General features: G+C 43.5%; 1 protein-coding gene across 3 annotated transcripts; it reads left to right on the forward strand.

The window, feature by feature from the left end:
• Positions 1-24: 24 nt before the first annotated feature.
• On the forward strand, positions 25-10,538 carry TYW3 (tRNA-yW synthesizing protein 3 homolog). Of its 3 annotated transcripts, none has more exons than XM_075181917.1 (7): positions 25-513; positions 1,357-1,775; positions 4,941-5,021; positions 6,493-6,591; positions 6,863-6,934; positions 7,970-8,103; positions 8,996-10,538. In XM_075181917.1, the coding sequence occupies exons 2-7, from the start codon at positions 1,479-1,481 to the stop codon at positions 9,195-9,197; spliced, it is 885 nt and encodes a 294-aa protein (XP_075038018.1). In that variant the 5' UTR covers positions 25-513; positions 1,357-1,478; the 3' UTR covers positions 9,198-10,538. The 3 variants fall into 3 exon arrangements, with proteins under 3 accessions (XP_075038018.1, XP_075038017.1, XP_075038016.1); XM_075181916.1 differs by having other exon boundaries at positions 25-461; XM_075181915.1 differs by having other exon boundaries at positions 25-1,775.
• Positions 10,539-16,296: the final 5,758 nt, after the last annotated feature.

Below are 16,296 nucleotides of genomic sequence, written 5' to 3' on the forward strand. Positions count from 1 at the left end.
TGCCAGTATTAAACGTGGCCGCCGGATTCATACATAGTTCTTTCGCGAACTCATCGTAGAATTGCTTTGTCTCGCTGGACTTTCCGTACACAAGATGGCGGCCTCCAGAGTGTCTAACGTGAATGGAAGATGAATGCTGTATAGAGAACCACAGCACCCCAGGAAGACAGAGAGACCCGGAAACCAAAAGCTCTGGCACAGACTGTGAGCCCCAGAGCTCTGGACAATGTACCCAAAACTTTAAATGTTTGATGACCATTCCAGAGAAGTCCCTGAGCCTGGTGCACCCTCATGTCCAGGGCACCCCATTCTGACAACCAGGGCACCCCATTCCGACAACCAGGGTACCCCATTCTGACAACCAGGGTACCAGCTGCAGTGCAGTGAGCTTCACATTCAGGAAACCTGCACCTTCAGCCGGGTGTAGCCATAGACCCAGGGAACCCTCTATTCAGTCCAAGGTACCCACAAACCCAGGGAATCTCCTTTATCCAGGTGTACCCACAGATCCGGGTAACCTCTTCAGCTGTTTATGCCTACAGGCCCTACATTCAGCCGGGTGTGGCCACAGACCCAGGGCACCCTACATTCAGTCGGGTGTAGCCTCAGACCCGGGGCACCCTACATTCAGTCGGGTGTAGCCTCAGACCCGGGGCACCCTACATTCAGTCGGGTGTAGCCTCAGACCCGGGGCACCCTACATTCAGTCGGGTGTAGCCTCAGACCCGGGGCACCCTACATTCAGTCGGGTGTAGCCTCAGACCCGGGGCACCCTACATTCAGTCGGGTGTAGCCTCAGACCCGGGGCACCCTACATTCAGTCGGGTGTAGCCACAGACCCAGGGCACCCTACATTCAGCCGGGTGTGGCCACAGACCCAGGGCACCCTACATTCAGCCTGGTGTAGCCACAGACCCGGGGCACCCTACATTCGGCCAGGTGTAGCCACAGACCCGGGGCACCCTACATTCAGCCGGGTGTAGCCACAGCCCCGGGGCACCCTACATTCAGCCGGGTGTAGCCACAGCCCCGGGGCACCCTACATTCAGCCTGGTGTAGCCACAGACCCGGGGCACCCTACATTCAGCCGGGTGTAGCCACAGACCCAGGGCACCCTACATTCAGCCGGGTGTAGCCACAGACCCAGGGCACCCTACGTTCAGTTGGGTGTAGCCACAGACCCGGGGCACCCTACATTCAGCCGGGTGTAGCCACAGACCCAGGGCACCTTGCGTTGAGCCGGGTGTAGACACAGACCCAGGGAACCCATGTTCACCTATTTATACTCAGACACAGGAACCTCTACTTGAGCTGGATGTACCTACTGAATCCTCTTTCCACTGTTTATACCTGCAGACCCCTCCTGGAGCTGGGTGTAGGCACTGACCGCCGGAACCCCCTTTCAGTCTGGAACCCCAGAGAACCAGGAGAACATCTTCAGCTCTGTGATCCCCCAGGAGGAGAGTGCCTGCTGCAGCATGGAGACCTCTCCCTGTAATCTCCAGGAATCACAGAACCAGAGTGGCCCCTGCAGTCTGGAGACCCCAAAGAACAACATTCCTCCTTGCAGCCCACTGAAGCCACAGACGATATCCTCCACCTCGGAGCCCTCTGGGTTGTTTTCCCACTGGAAGCTGCAGTCGTCCCGCAGGACAGACCTTAGTAAGAAGGGCAGTGTGGACAAGGACATAGAAGACACCGTGAGGGACATCAACCTCCAGGATTGTTACTTCACCACTAGCTCCTGCTCAGGGCGGATCATCCTCATTGATGAGGTAAAAATGTAATAATAACGCTGTAGTGTTTGTTGCAAATGATGGAAGATATATTTTACTACTACTACTACTACATCTTATTGTCACTAGGAGGTTCTTATATGTTCTGTGATTCTACTATATGGGGATAGTTTGTCATTCATGTAATCAATATTACAAGTCTCAAGGGAGATTTGTAATATTGACTTTCAGCCAATGGCCCATTTTCACATGCAAGAGCATGGATCCAGGACTTCGTCAGAGCAATATTGGTGTATAGAGATAATAATAATATATCTTCAGCTAACAGAAGGGAACATTTCCTTTACAACAGAAGTTGTGCGATAAAAACACTAAGAGCAATACTGAGTGGGAGAAACTCTGAGATCTGAATTATTACTATTAATGACTGAACTAAAACACCCTTGAAGCGAGTATTAGACTTTGTAGTATGTTTATTATTATTATTATTATTATTATTATTATTTATTTATTTATTTATTTATAAGGCACCACAGATTCCATATCACTGGATATAGAAGCAAGTAACCAATAGATGAGGTAATACATATACGTAGCACAGATGAGTGTGAGTAATGCTCTGGGGACTCGCACAGACTGTAGCAAAAGTCGTGATTGGACGAGTGAGGGAATGGAACAGTAGAAAGACTTGGGACAATAGGTAGAGAGGACCCTGCCCGCCAGAGCCTAGAGGGAGGGGTGGTGAGAGACAGTAAGACCAGCTTGGAGAAAATGGAGATGGAAGAGGAGGTGATGGATAGAATGGTTAGGTGGTGGTAGGATAGGCAATCTTGAAAAGGTGAGTTTTGAGTGAACTGAATTCTGAAACGGATAGAGAGGATTTACGCAGAGCAGAGTGATGGGAGAGGAAGATGAACCTAGTCAGAGAATTCTGTATGGATTGAAATGTGAGAGACAGTAAGACCAGTGAGAAGGAGGTTGCAATAGTCGAGACGAGAAATGCTGAGTGAATGGACCAGGAGTTTGGTTGCTACCTGAGAGAGGAAGAGACGGATTTTCGTGATGCTGCGAAGGAGGAAGTGGCAGAATTTGGTGAGAGACTGGATATGAGGGGCAAAGCTAAGGGCTGAGTCAATGGTGACTACAAGGCAGCGGGCTGGGGTGACAGGAGAAAGAGTGATGTTGTCAACAAAAAGGGAGATATTGGGAGGGATAGCAACAATAGAAGGGGGAAAGATGAGCTTGGATTTGGAAATGTTGAATTTTAGGAAGAGCTGTGACATCCAGGTAGTTACAGTTGAGAGACAGCTAGATACCTGGGTTAGGAAGGCCTGAGAGAGGTCAAGGGAGGAAAGATAGATTTGCATGTCGTCAGCATAGAGATGGTATTGGAGTTAAAATGATTGAATGAGTTCACCGAGAGAGGTGGTGTAGAGAGAGAAGAGCAGAGGGCCAAGGACAGAGCCTTGTGGGACTCCAATAGAAAGGGGAAGAAGGGGGGGGGGGGGGGCAGAAGCAGACACACTAGAAGAGCGGCCAGAGAGGTAGGAGACAATCCAGGAGAGAACTGTTTTGCGAAGACCTACGGAGTGAAGGGTGGTGAGAAGAAGAGAATGATCGGTGTCAAAAGCAGCAGAGAGGTCAAGGAGTACGAGAAGGGAGAAGTGACCTTTGGACTTAGCTGAGAGTAAGTCGTTTGTTACTTTAGTGAGGGCGGTTTCAGTTGAGTGAAGGGGACAGAAGCCAGACTGCTGAGGGGCAAAAGAGAGTGGGAAGAGAGAGAGTGAGTCAGACGATTGAAGACAAGTCACTCGAGAATTTTTGAAGGAAAGGGAAACAGAGATATGGGGGCGATAGCTGAAGAGAGGATGGGTCGAGGGAAGGTTTCTTAAGAATAGGGGAGATGAGAGCATGAAGCGTAGATACTAGCGGAGAGATAGAGGTTAAAGAGGTGAGCGAGGTGACAACAGTCATCGGAAAAGAGGGAGCAGAGGACCTTGGGAGGGGCCAGGATCAAGAAGACAGGTCGTAGAAGCATAAGAGGAGAGGATCTCGCGCACAGTTACAGGAGGGTAGGAGACAATGGTGGCAGAGTGAGTGATAGAGAGGACAGTCTGACGAGAACAGAGTTTATTGATGATTTTAAAGTATATAATTACATGGAAAGGGACACTTCCAATAGTAATAAACTACAATTCAAGCCCAATAATAAATAAAGCTACCACACAACATTCACAGAACTAGCAGCCCAACTGCAGAAAATAAATTCATCGACGTAGATTCTTGCGATGTAGAACAGTTTAGATAGAGGCTCCACTTGTGTGAAATAATGAATTCCGGCAGATGACAGCCCCCACGGACCAGTTTGACTTTAAAGTTTTGCTCACATTGCTTATTTTTACCGACCGTTTTCATGTAATAAAAAATTGATCAGCAATGTGTGTATTTGCAGGTGTTTATATCATCATGCGATACTCTTTTGTTATTCTTATTATTTTGTATTGTCTCTACATATTTATCCAAGGAACCAGGTGTGTCCTTCAAATTTCTCTGTAGAGCACAGTATCTGTATGTGCTCTGTGCCCAATAACCTGAAGATTGAAGGTTTAGAATCTTGAAAACATAAAACATAACCCACATTCAGACACTGCCATTGTTTGGAGATGTTATCCTGAAATGTTACATGTTTTTTGTTTGTTTACTCCTATGTAATCCCCATAAAACAGTTCTTTTTGTCTGTATTGCACTGAAAAATGATGTATTGTTATACACATGTTGCACTCTAGGGTGTCAATTTATCAATCTGCAGATTTGAAAACAGTGGAGTTGTTGCCTATAGCAACCCTATCAGATTCTATCTGTTATTTTGTAGCATGTACTAAATAAATAACTAGAATCTGATTGGTCGCTATAGGCAACGTCTCCACTTTTTTAAACCCACAACTTGATACATTTATCCCTAAATCTCTTCTCACTGGGTAAGTGAGGCTGCTCCTCCATGTGAATCATTCTTTGCAATTCTTCTGCAATTCGACAATGCTGTTCTGTCATAAACTGTAGCTTCCTCCTGCACACTGAGAATGGAGAATGAAGAATTTTTGGTTTATTAATATTTTACTGATAAGGCAGAAATGGTGTTGTTCATACTGATGTTTCCTAATAATGTGCTCATTACACATATATCCTCTTATGTTTTTCTTCCAGAATCTTGATCTGTCCATTGTACAGAAACAGAACTGCTTGTGGCTTTTTGTAACGCATGAGTTCTGCGGAAGTGACGATGTGGTGAGTGAGCACAGTGACCGCTAATAATCGTGTTAATAGCTATAACGAGCACTGATCTGCTCCCTATCCCTGGCACATCACCTCCCCTTCTGTAATAATATTGTTATTCCCAATGATATAAACCTGTGACTAGAACCCGTGAATGGACGGTTTTTCGACTGGGACTGTAAGAGGAAAATATTCCTCCTTTCCTGTATGGAGTCCCTCCTGATGTGCAGGTTGGTCACAGCGGAGAGCTAAGTCAGCCTGTGTTATACTGCTGACCTCCCACTGCTGATTGTTCTCTTGTTGGAACTTTGAAACCTAAATTTTATCAGACAATTGAAGCAATGTGGTGACTCTGTAAGAGGAGAGGCCGAGGCAGGGCTTAGCTGCAGCTGACTTGTCAATGGTGCCCTCTTTTGTACAGGTGGGATCTCACCCCAGCAATGATGTGGAGCTCAATTCAAGGACAGGGTGTGGAGTATTTAAGCTGCTGTGACATCACTGGCCCTGCCCATGTGTTTGAATACACCAATGATCACAGTGCATTTCTGCAGAGCAGGTCTGCAAGTCTGTCAGTCAATACCTGCTGGCTCATAAAGAGAAGTACATCCCACTTTATGGGCTAAAATGTTGAAAACGGATAAAATGTATTATTATATATTTAGCTATATATAAACACTTCAGTTACTTTATATAGATATATACTATCCAGCCTCGTCCTACACATATAGAGATATATAGATAGATATGTGTGTGTGTGTGTTTAATATATATATATATATATATATATATATATATATTATATATATATATAATTATAAAAACATAGGAACTTTACTAGCTCTTTAAATATTTATCCTGTTCTGTGATTGACCAATAACCCATCGTTCTCCTTCATTAACACTTTTTCAGGTTAGATGACATCTTGGGCTGATTCCTTAAGGCAAGCAAAGCAAAAAAAGAATAAATTTGCTCCTGGATAAACCATGTTACAATGCAAGGGGTGCGATTTGTTTATCATTTTGCACGGAAGGAAAATACTGGCTGCCTTTTCATACTTTACTTTATTTTTACACTGAAATTTCAAAGTTGATCTAGGACGGTGTCGGCTAACCTGTGACACTCCAGGTGTTGTGAAGCTACAAGTCCCAGCATGCTTTGCCAATATATATAGCAGCTTATTGCTGGAAGGGTATGCTGGGACTTGTAGTTTCACAACACCTGGAGTGTCACAGGTTAGCCAACACTGATCTAGGATATGCCTTACCCCAACTGTAAATCTGTCCCCAGATTTTAAGTTTACCTCCCCCTCCAATGCAACATGGTTTTGCCAAGGTGCAAATTTGCTCCTTTTTTTTTCTTTTCTTACCTTAATAAATCAGGCCCCTTGTGTTCAGCACCAAACTCCATAGTTCCTTTTTGGGTTCCTTGTATGCGCACCTCCGCAACCAAGCTTATTGTTATTTTAATTAATTTTTCCCTTCAGTTTGCAGCCCTTCAGAAAGCCTCTGGAGATGCAGTGATGAAATTTGAACCCTTCGTCCTGCATGTCCAGTGTCGCACATTGGAGGATGCACAGCTGCTGGTAAGACCACGTTCTGTCTGCATTTATTGAAGGACTGACTATAACTGGCTTCAGTTCTCTTACATAACTTCTCTTCGTTTCTCGTCATTGCTCTTTCAGTTTAATCGTTTTGCAGTCTTGATATACAGTGGAGATTACAACCAGCCCTTAGATTTGCTGGGTACTCGTTCATTAGCTGGATAGTGGTTTATGAGCATTGTGAAGTTATATAGATTTTTCTTACAATTTCCCACCTGTAACATTCGTAATCTCTGTCTCTTCTATCCTGCAGCACAATGTTGCCATAAATTCAGGTTTCAGGAACTCCGGCATCACTGTTGGGAAGAAAGGCAAAATTATTATGGTAATTATGTCTCAATCCTCTTTATGAATAATCCTCAGACTGAAAGAAAAACAGGGATAAATGGCATTACTTTATAGGTATAACTGGGACTGCATTAACAACTCCAGGGTCTGTCTGTACACAAGAAACAGGCCCTGCCTATTTGTACAACATCTTGGTGTTAAAAAGACAATTTTGCCATTTTTAAATATTGGAAAATGTTCCTCTGCCTCTTTACTAGCTGTATAGTGAAGGTCCGGTCCGTGCGTCGGGAGATATCCTCTAAAGAAATCGTCGTCACACTTAAATAAGGGTTTTCTAAATGAATGGTTAAATAAAAGTGGCATATTGTATTACTATTAGCAGTGCTCTCATCCTGTTCAATATTTTTAAGTGGTGTGATGATCGCCAGGAGACGACGTGTATTCTGCTGATGTCTGAGGGCTGTTCTGTCCATAATGTCGTCTTGCCCTTTGCTGCTGTCAGAACGTAGCACCCGGTCTATTGTAGTGTGAGATGATTAACACATGTCCATAAGATTGACAGGAGAGACCAAGGAGAAGAGCGTTTCACTTGGTCAATTGTCTGAGTAAGAAGAACTTTATTGAACAGTGATTGCACAAACACAGACACCCACAAGGGCTTAACTTACATCTACTTTGTCCAAAACCATTTTATGCTGCAGTGGGAAAAATATAAAATGTGTAAAGTGGAGTCCCCAACCAAATCAAAATGGGCGGTCAGATTTAAAGTTAATCATTGTTTTGCCAAGGTGCAAAACGGCACTTTCTGGTTGGATTTTCTCCTCTTATTGAGGCCCATTGTGTCTGCAACAATGGCATCATGGGGAAGAGAAGTCAAACAACAGCCACTGTAGTGATTGGTGAGCTTTGCAAACAAACATACTATCTCCAACAGAGAAACAAGATGAAGTCCTCTAGCAAGAATATTCTTGTATATTCATCTCTTACGATTTACATTAAACAAAGGGAAAATAAAGCAAAATATATATTTTATTTTTCAATCTTATAGTGTTTATGTATTTGTGTATTACAGGCAGTACGAAGCACTCACTGCCTGGAAGTGCCTCTGAGTCACAAGGGACAGTGTATGGTGAGCAACCAATATATGGATTTCTTAGTGCAAATCGCAAATCAGAAGATGGAAGAAAACAAGAAGAGGATTGCCAGGTTTGTAACATAAAGTGCTTTATGCTCCATGTCCTCTGACAGACCTAGAAGTTATTAAGTAATGAGAAATGTTCCCACAAAGACATTCATTTTATTCACTGAACCTATATTGTTTCACTAGTTCCTATTGTTATCCCTGAGGCATGCGCTATGTGGGCCCAGTTGCTATATATATGTTTTTACATTTTTCATTGTCGGTATAGAATTGTATAAATCCATAAACTTATGAAATGCACAGTCCTGAATCCCAATCGTGCACTATGTAATATTATTGTAATGTACCGGTGCTGTCCACAAGGAGGCACTGTCTGTGTTGATTTCCTTCCCTAAGACCTATACAAATGTCTACACCAAAGTGAGTTTATCCCGAACACAAAGGGTGATGATGGGAAACCCAGATCTGTATTGTAACTTTATTTTGCTGTATTGAAGACTGTAATGTTGTAAATAATCACAGAGAAGAGATAACAGTCACCGCTAAATGATTAACAGGTGTCTATTAATGGAACAAGGTTCCGTTCACCATAAAGGGACAAAGTCAGGTTCTCCTACCATCAGGTGTTTTGCACATACATGTTTCATCGAGGTGGATGGAGTGTGTGACATATAACTGTCCAATAGTAGGATCTGTGGCATGGATTGACCGGGGAGGAGGCAGCTAAAGGTTGAGTAGAGTTCCTCTTTAATGTCATGGTATAGAAGACAATATTTCCTGGACAGTAACTGACCTGACGTGAGAAGAAAAACGTTTTAGGACATTTAGGAAAACTGTTGTCCAGGTTATGGTGCAATAGAGGAGCTGTAACCTATAGTAACTAAGCAGACATTTGGTTACAACATGGTTTTTGTGACCTGTACCATCGTTCAGTGTTATTTCCTTGTATCTGTGCAGGTTCTATTGTTGTCTCCAGACTGCTTTACAGAAGAGGAACGGTGTGAGTGGCGCTGAGCGTGAGGCTGAGGCTCCCAGTGCGGTTTACACCCGACGCAGGAGAAGACACGACGTGGACAAGAGTTCAGACTGCGGTCCAAGTGAAGGAGAGGACGATCCAGAGACCAGTATCTTATTCCATCATGATGATATTCTGCTATAGTCTTATTGCATATTAAAGGAGAACACCCAGTTATAGGTTAAAGTGCAAGGAACTGCTCCAAGACCTGCCACCTGGACCACGTCCTCCCAGGGCCCCCTGGACCACGTCCTCCCAGGGCCCCCTGGACCACGTCCTCCCAGGGCCCCCTGGACCACGTCCTCCCAGGGCCCCCTGGACCACGTCCTCCCAGGGCCCCCTGAACCACGTCCTCCCAGGGCCCCCTGAACCACGTCCTCCCCGGGCCCCCCTGAACCACGTCCTCCCAGGGCCCCCCTGAACCACGTCCTCCCCGGGCCCCCTTGAACCACGTCCTCCCAGGGCCCCCTGAACCACGTCCTCCCAGGGCCCCCTGAACCACGTCCTCCCAGGGCCCCCTGAACCACGTCCTCCCAGGGCCCCCTGAACCACGTCCTCCCAGGGCCCCCTGAACCACGTCCTCCCAGGGTCCCCCTGAACCACGTCCTCCCAGGGCCCCCTGAACCACGACCTCTCAGGGCCCCCCTGTTCATATCTCCGCAAATGTGCTAGCCAGCCGAATGTGTCTGCCATATGGGGGTGTGACCCTCTGGGCCAATAAGAAGCCACAAACTCTCTGAAGAGTTACACCCCCACATCCTATGTGCAAAGCTCTGGCGCACAGGTTTTCCAGGGCTGTAATACAGGAGCCCCCGAAAAAAACTTTTTAGCACGCGGAGCTGCAAGTGCTCCTTTTAAAATAGCAATAAACAAGCAAAGAGTAACAGCACAAGGACTGTGTTAGCCCAAAGACGTTTGTCAGCTCCTCCTGATTTTACCAAACTCCTCCTTTGTCTTGGGCACGGCAAAGTGGAAAACTGAAATGTAGGCGACTTTATGACACAGATTTGTGCTGTTAAATTTTGATTGTTTGTTTGAATAGAGCCCAGGATGTGTCTGTAGAGCTTCATGCCAATGTCTTACCTGACCAGTCTCTGAATGGTAACGGAGCCACATAGTCCTGTTTGCTGCTCATTCCTTACAGAGCGTTTCAGGGGAAGTGTTGTCCATATTAATTACACGTAGGCTGCCCAGAGCCTGTTATAAATAATATATGGAGGTTCGCAAGACGTTTATAGTTTATAATTACAGTTGATTGATTCACACAACATTCGTGCAAACAATTGACCTGTTTTTAATATAATCTGTATGTGTAATTTGTGTACAGCGCTGCATTTTTTAGTGTTTTTTTTTTTTTTAATACCAAGAATAAATGTAAGTATTGGGGGAGAGAACTCAATTTTGCCAAATAAGACTTGTTGCCAATATCCAATGATGTCAAGAGTTAATCATTAAATTTGATGATGGTATCCAGAGTTAATTGTATGGCTGTAGCATGTGGTTATGTTTTGTAGATTAGTTGTAAGACCTCATCCATACATGATGATCCTCTCCCACGTAGCTGCTCATAGGGGGTAATGGGGTTGGTTATACTTGTAAAGATTTAACATACTTGGTTACGTTATTGTTTCATTCAGCCAAGACGTCATTTTGTATCGGTGGTGTTTCATCAACTTCCTGCAGCTCTTCGATAGTATCTAAAGAGAAGCTGAGACAGGACAAAAAGCTGAAACAGCGAAGCTCGCTGGGATTTTACTAGCCATGTTCATGTGTGTAGATCTACAAATTTGCAGCCTTGGCCGAGCGCTTCGGTTACCTAAGAGCGTGGAAGATGAACTCTTTAAGTCATGAAAATAATGCAATGTAAAGAAGCCCTGGAGGGGACAAGTAGCACACTGGACAGATTTAATGTGATAAATGTAAAAATATAAACCTATCAGAATATAGTAAGACCCAGACATTCTGCTGGCGTTATATAATTAAACAATAACAATCATCATTGCCACTCCTGAGATTGTTTCACATGAGACAACGCTCTTCGCTTACGGACAACGACATCATAATGGAGGTAACAACCCAGGAGCGGATCTCTATTTACCATTACTCTTATGTAAGGAAATATACTATAGCGATGAAATCCTTAAAATACACGTACAGCAGTGCCAGCTAGTGAGTCATAATCAGTGAGCTGAGAGCATTGTCTGATGTGGAACAATCTCAGGTTATTGGAAGAAAGACCCTCTTACGTATTTGCCCCATTTTAATATGCAGATTTTCTTTTACTTGCAATGGGCAGTGAGACTTTTAGACGGTGTTTGTACTCGGATAACATCAGATGTAGGAGCAGCACTATGGTTGGGAGGAATAGCCGGCACAAGGCGTTATATCATCATCATCATCACCATTTATTTATATAGCGCCACTAATTCCGCAGCGCAGTACAGAGAACTCACTCACATCAGTCCCTGCCCCATTGGTGCTTACAGTCTAAATTCCCTAATACACACAGACTAGGGTCAATTTGTTAGCGGCCAATTAACCTACTAGTATAATTTTGGAGTGTGGGAGGAAACTGGAGCACCCAGAGGAAGCCCACGCAAACACGGGAAGAACATACAGACTCCACACAGATAAGTCCATGGTTGGGAATCGAGTGCTGTAAGGCAGAAGTGCTAACCACCAAGCCACCGTGCTGCCCAAATATGTAGTATTAAGTGCTATTTATACGTTCAAAATCAGTATTGGTGGTATAGAAAACAATGGAGGACTCTGGAACAGGCTCTCACGGTGTCTGTAAGTGCACAAATTTGCCTGTAGTTGGCACTTGTCACAGGATCGCTTAGCAGCGTGTTAATCCAACTTTTTACCTATATTATACCTTAAAAAGTTTTACGTCTTAACGTTATGTAGCCTGTTAGACATCAGTACTGATCATACTATGTGTGGGTTGCTGAACTGATAGTATTCTCCTGTTTGTGAGCAAATAGCACCTTTCTGCCTTCCTGACAAATTCTCCACATTAATGACTATATAGATGGTTTATCCCTAGCTGTCTCTATTAGGGGATGCTAAATAAATATTACCATACTGTGGCCACCAGGTGGCACTGTTGTACATGTGTTTTATGGAATTCATCCCTATGTTATATTTCAATAACGGTAAAGAGAGAGAAGGTCGCTCATTGTTTCTTACCTCTATTATGATGTCACTTGGGTTGGGTGCGCTTTAACGGTGCGGAAAATTCCGACACCGAGGAGTCCCACACCTAAAATCCGAATGCCTGAAAAAACTTTTAATATAAGCAGACTTGCCTCAAAACCGACCTCTATGAATTTTAATGTAATGTAAAGCGGCAATGTCAGGACCCCGCAGGTTAAGTGTTTAAACACTTTACCCCAACATTGCCGCTTTAAATTAAAATTGATAGAGGTCGCGATGACGTGAAAGTCTAGCGACGGACACCTGTCTATTCGGAATAACTTGCGGTCAGCATCCTGCTGTGATCGGAGAGATCTACAGCGTCGGTTTGGAGGTAAGTCTGCTTATATTAAAATAGTTTTTTCAGACATTGGCTTTTAGGTGTAGGACTCCTCGGTGCCGGAATGGTGGTAATTGTGAAATTACCACCGTGTCACTTGAACTGTGGATCTTCAATTCTATGGGATTTGCCTTAGTGTAAGGGTTATATAGAGCGGGTGAAATAAGTATTGAACACATCAATATTTTTCTCAGTGTATGTGTATATATATATATATATATATATATATATATATATATATATATATATATTTAATGTGACTATTGTAATGAAATGTACACCAAATGTCAGCAACAACCCTTGCAATCCACACATGCAAAGAAATCAAACCATAGATGTCCATCATTTAAGTTTTGTGTAATAATGTGAAATGACACAGGGAAAAAGTATTGAACACATAAATAAAAGGGAATTGCAAAGAGGCATGGAAAGCCAAGGCACCAGCTGAAATCTATCAGTAAATAGAAAGCAATCCTTGCCAGCTGGTTCAGCCACAACTGATGGCCTATAAAAAGGTGTCACACAAGAAACATCTCATGATGGGTAAAAGCAAAGAGCTCTCTCAAGACCTTCGCTACCTTATTGTTGTAAAACATACTGATGGCACTGATTGCATAAGGATCTCTAAACTGCTGAGTGTTCCAGTGAGCACTCTCGGGGGCCATAAACCGGAAGTAGAAAGAACATCATTTCACCATAAATCGGCCATGACCACCTTACAAGATTTCCGACAGAGGAGTGAAAAAAATGTCATTACAATAGCCACATTGAATATATATTTACTGAGAAAGATGTTGATGTGTTCAATACTTATTTCACCTGCTGTATATACAAATACTAGAAGTAATACAGCAATACAAGCAGAGTAGAACATTACCTAAATGTATCACTATTATTATTTATCTAGCGTCTGCATATTCCGCAGTCCTGGACAACCAGAGAATTGTATTTTGGCACATCGGTCCTATCACTGTGATCTTGTGATTCTATTTTCCTAATTCTTGCACAAAAATATACAGAAGCGAACTTGGTTAATTGACCTACCAGTGTGCTTTTGGATACCCAAAGGAAAATACATAGTAACCACAGAGTCACAGTTTCATGTGCATCAATGTGATTTAATAACACACAAATGTACTGTGCAAATTCTTAAATAAAAATCTGCCAAACTGCAATTTTCTAGGGCCATATTCAATTGTACCTCTGACTTTTTATATGGACAGCGATGAATTTTGGTGCACAGAAGACCGCATCAACTGTGTGATGTTTCATCATCATCAACGTTTATTTATATAGCGCCAGCAGTTTCCGTAGCGCTTTACAATTGGAATCAAACAGTTATAAAGGAATACTGGGTAATACATACAGACACAGAGGTAAGAGGGCCCTTCCCACACAATCTATGGGACAATGGTTTGATACAGAAGGGTAAGTGCTACATCATATTGAATATTTGTCCAGCTAGAATGCAAAGGTTACAAAGTATTTAGAGGGCTGTGTGATCAGTCACACAACTATGTTGGTCAGAGGGTTGTTGTCATGTGTTAGCTGTTTAGAAGGTGGTAATAGGGTAATCTAGGGAGATTAAGAGGGTGGTAAAGGAATACTATAAGCTTGTCTGGGTTTTCAGAGAATGCTGGAAGATTTGAAGACTGCTTCTTCCATTTAAAGCAGCACTCCCAGGTAGTGTGAAAGATTGCAGCTTCTGATTGGTCCTCCCACTTCTGTAGCAATTTAAAAGTCGTGAACAGACATAAATCTCCCGGCTATCTTACAGTACAACGTCCCTTCATGTCTCCCGGGATTCCAATTGGATTCAGAACTAGACTTCTCTCTGAAACCCTATTTCTCCATCTTCAACCATCCCGTTGTAGATTTGCTGGATTGTTTTGGATCATTGTTTTGCTCAAGGTCAATTTTTATTTGGATCAGCTTTTTCACACATGGCCTCATAGTCTGCTCAAGTATGGAAATTGTGGTTGGTTCAGTGACCTCAAGCAGCAATGCAGCACCAAACCATGATACTCCCACCACCATGCTTTACATCAGGCCTGTCCAACCTGCGGCCCTCCAGATGTTGTGAAACTACAAGCCCCAGCATGCATTGCTGGTAGACAACTAGTTGATAGCTGGAAGGGCATGCTGGGACTTGTAGTTTCACAACACCTGGAGGGCCGCAGGTTGGACAGGCCTGCTTTACATCTTGTAGGAGGTTCTTCTATTCAAAGACAATTTTCGGTTAGCACCAAACCTGGAGCTTAATAACTCCGCCTTTTACTCATTTCTCCAGAGTACATTGTTCCAAAAGACTTAATCTACACCCTGGTGACCTCCAGCAAAGTTATATTGTCCAAGAGGCTTCTACTTTCCTGACCTCCAGGTAGATCGAGGTTGTTCCTCTCTCTTTGATGGTTGACCTACGCACATTGGTTGCTATAAGCAATGCCTGTAGATCCTTTGATGTTAACTTGAGCTGTTCAGATACTTCTTTGGGCATCTTTCGGTCAGTGTGTAGTAGGATAGTTTGGTAGATTACCGGAACCTTGAGCTTTCTCCACTAGTATATAATCCATCATACCGTGGAATGACTGCCTTGGGAATTGTTTGATAAGCCCTCCCCCCCCCCCCCAAGTGTGTGGGCTTCAACAGTCCTTCTAGGGTCCCCATCGGGACTATTGATCTTGGTATCATGTGTTCCCACCAGTCTGTTTTTTTAAGGCTAACCTAGTCCAAAGTCTTCTTTCTGTAACTCTGGGCCCATCAAGCTACTGAAGGATGTGTTAATCAGTTCCACCTGTGTTGGTGCACCCAATGTAAATTGTAATCACCTTAGTAGATGATAAAGCTGGGAGGGGGGGGGGGCAACATTATTCCACCCCAGGTAATTGGATTTCTGTTGATGTTTGTTGAACAAATCATTGCAATGTGCATTCTGTATTACTAACTACTACCCATCTAATCATCATTATCATTAGCTATTTATATAGCACCACTAATTCTGCAGCGCTGTACAGAGAACTCACACCAGTCCCTGCCCCATTGGCGCTTACAGTTTTAGCAGCCAATCAACCTACTACTATGTTTTTGGAGTGTTGGAGGAAATCCAAGCACCCGGAGGAAACCCACACAAACACAGGGAGAACATACAAACTCCACACAGCTAAGGCCATGGTCGAGATCTAATGATTGTTTTGGATCATGGAGGATCAGATATCCGTGTGTTCAAACTTTCCTCACTGTACCTGAAACCTCATCACCTATACGCCAGCGCTTTATGGCCTGAACCAATATTTATCATACTGCTGACTATCCATGCACTGTGCACTAGGTAATGATTCACTATAATTATTAAGTGAATATTTTAGGCTGAATGTTCAATATTGATGTAAAGGGGGTATGTCATAATTTGTAAGGATTAACGTACACTGTTCCTTAAATTTCATATGCAGTCCGTCCTCTAACCTATCTACATGTGAGTACATATCAAGTCAATTTAAAACTATTGTCGCGTGAGCTCTTTCCAGTTCACTACAACAGCGGGACCTGCCATTGTTGAAACAATGTTGCTGCACTCCCTATAAAACAGGGGTCTAATTATGACCCATCATATTTTTCTCACGTAAGTTTATCAATGCAATAAGAAATTATATTACATGCCTATTTATTAGCTTCATTCAGCCGGCACAGCAGCTTCAATAGGAGCCT

Source organism: Mixophyes fleayi, chromosome 8, assembly GCF_038048845.1.
Source record: "Mixophyes fleayi isolate aMixFle1 chromosome 8, aMixFle1.hap1, whole genome shotgun sequence".
In the NCBI taxonomy this organism is placed as follows: domain Eukaryota; kingdom Metazoa; phylum Chordata; class Amphibia; order Anura; family Limnodynastidae; genus Mixophyes; species Mixophyes fleayi.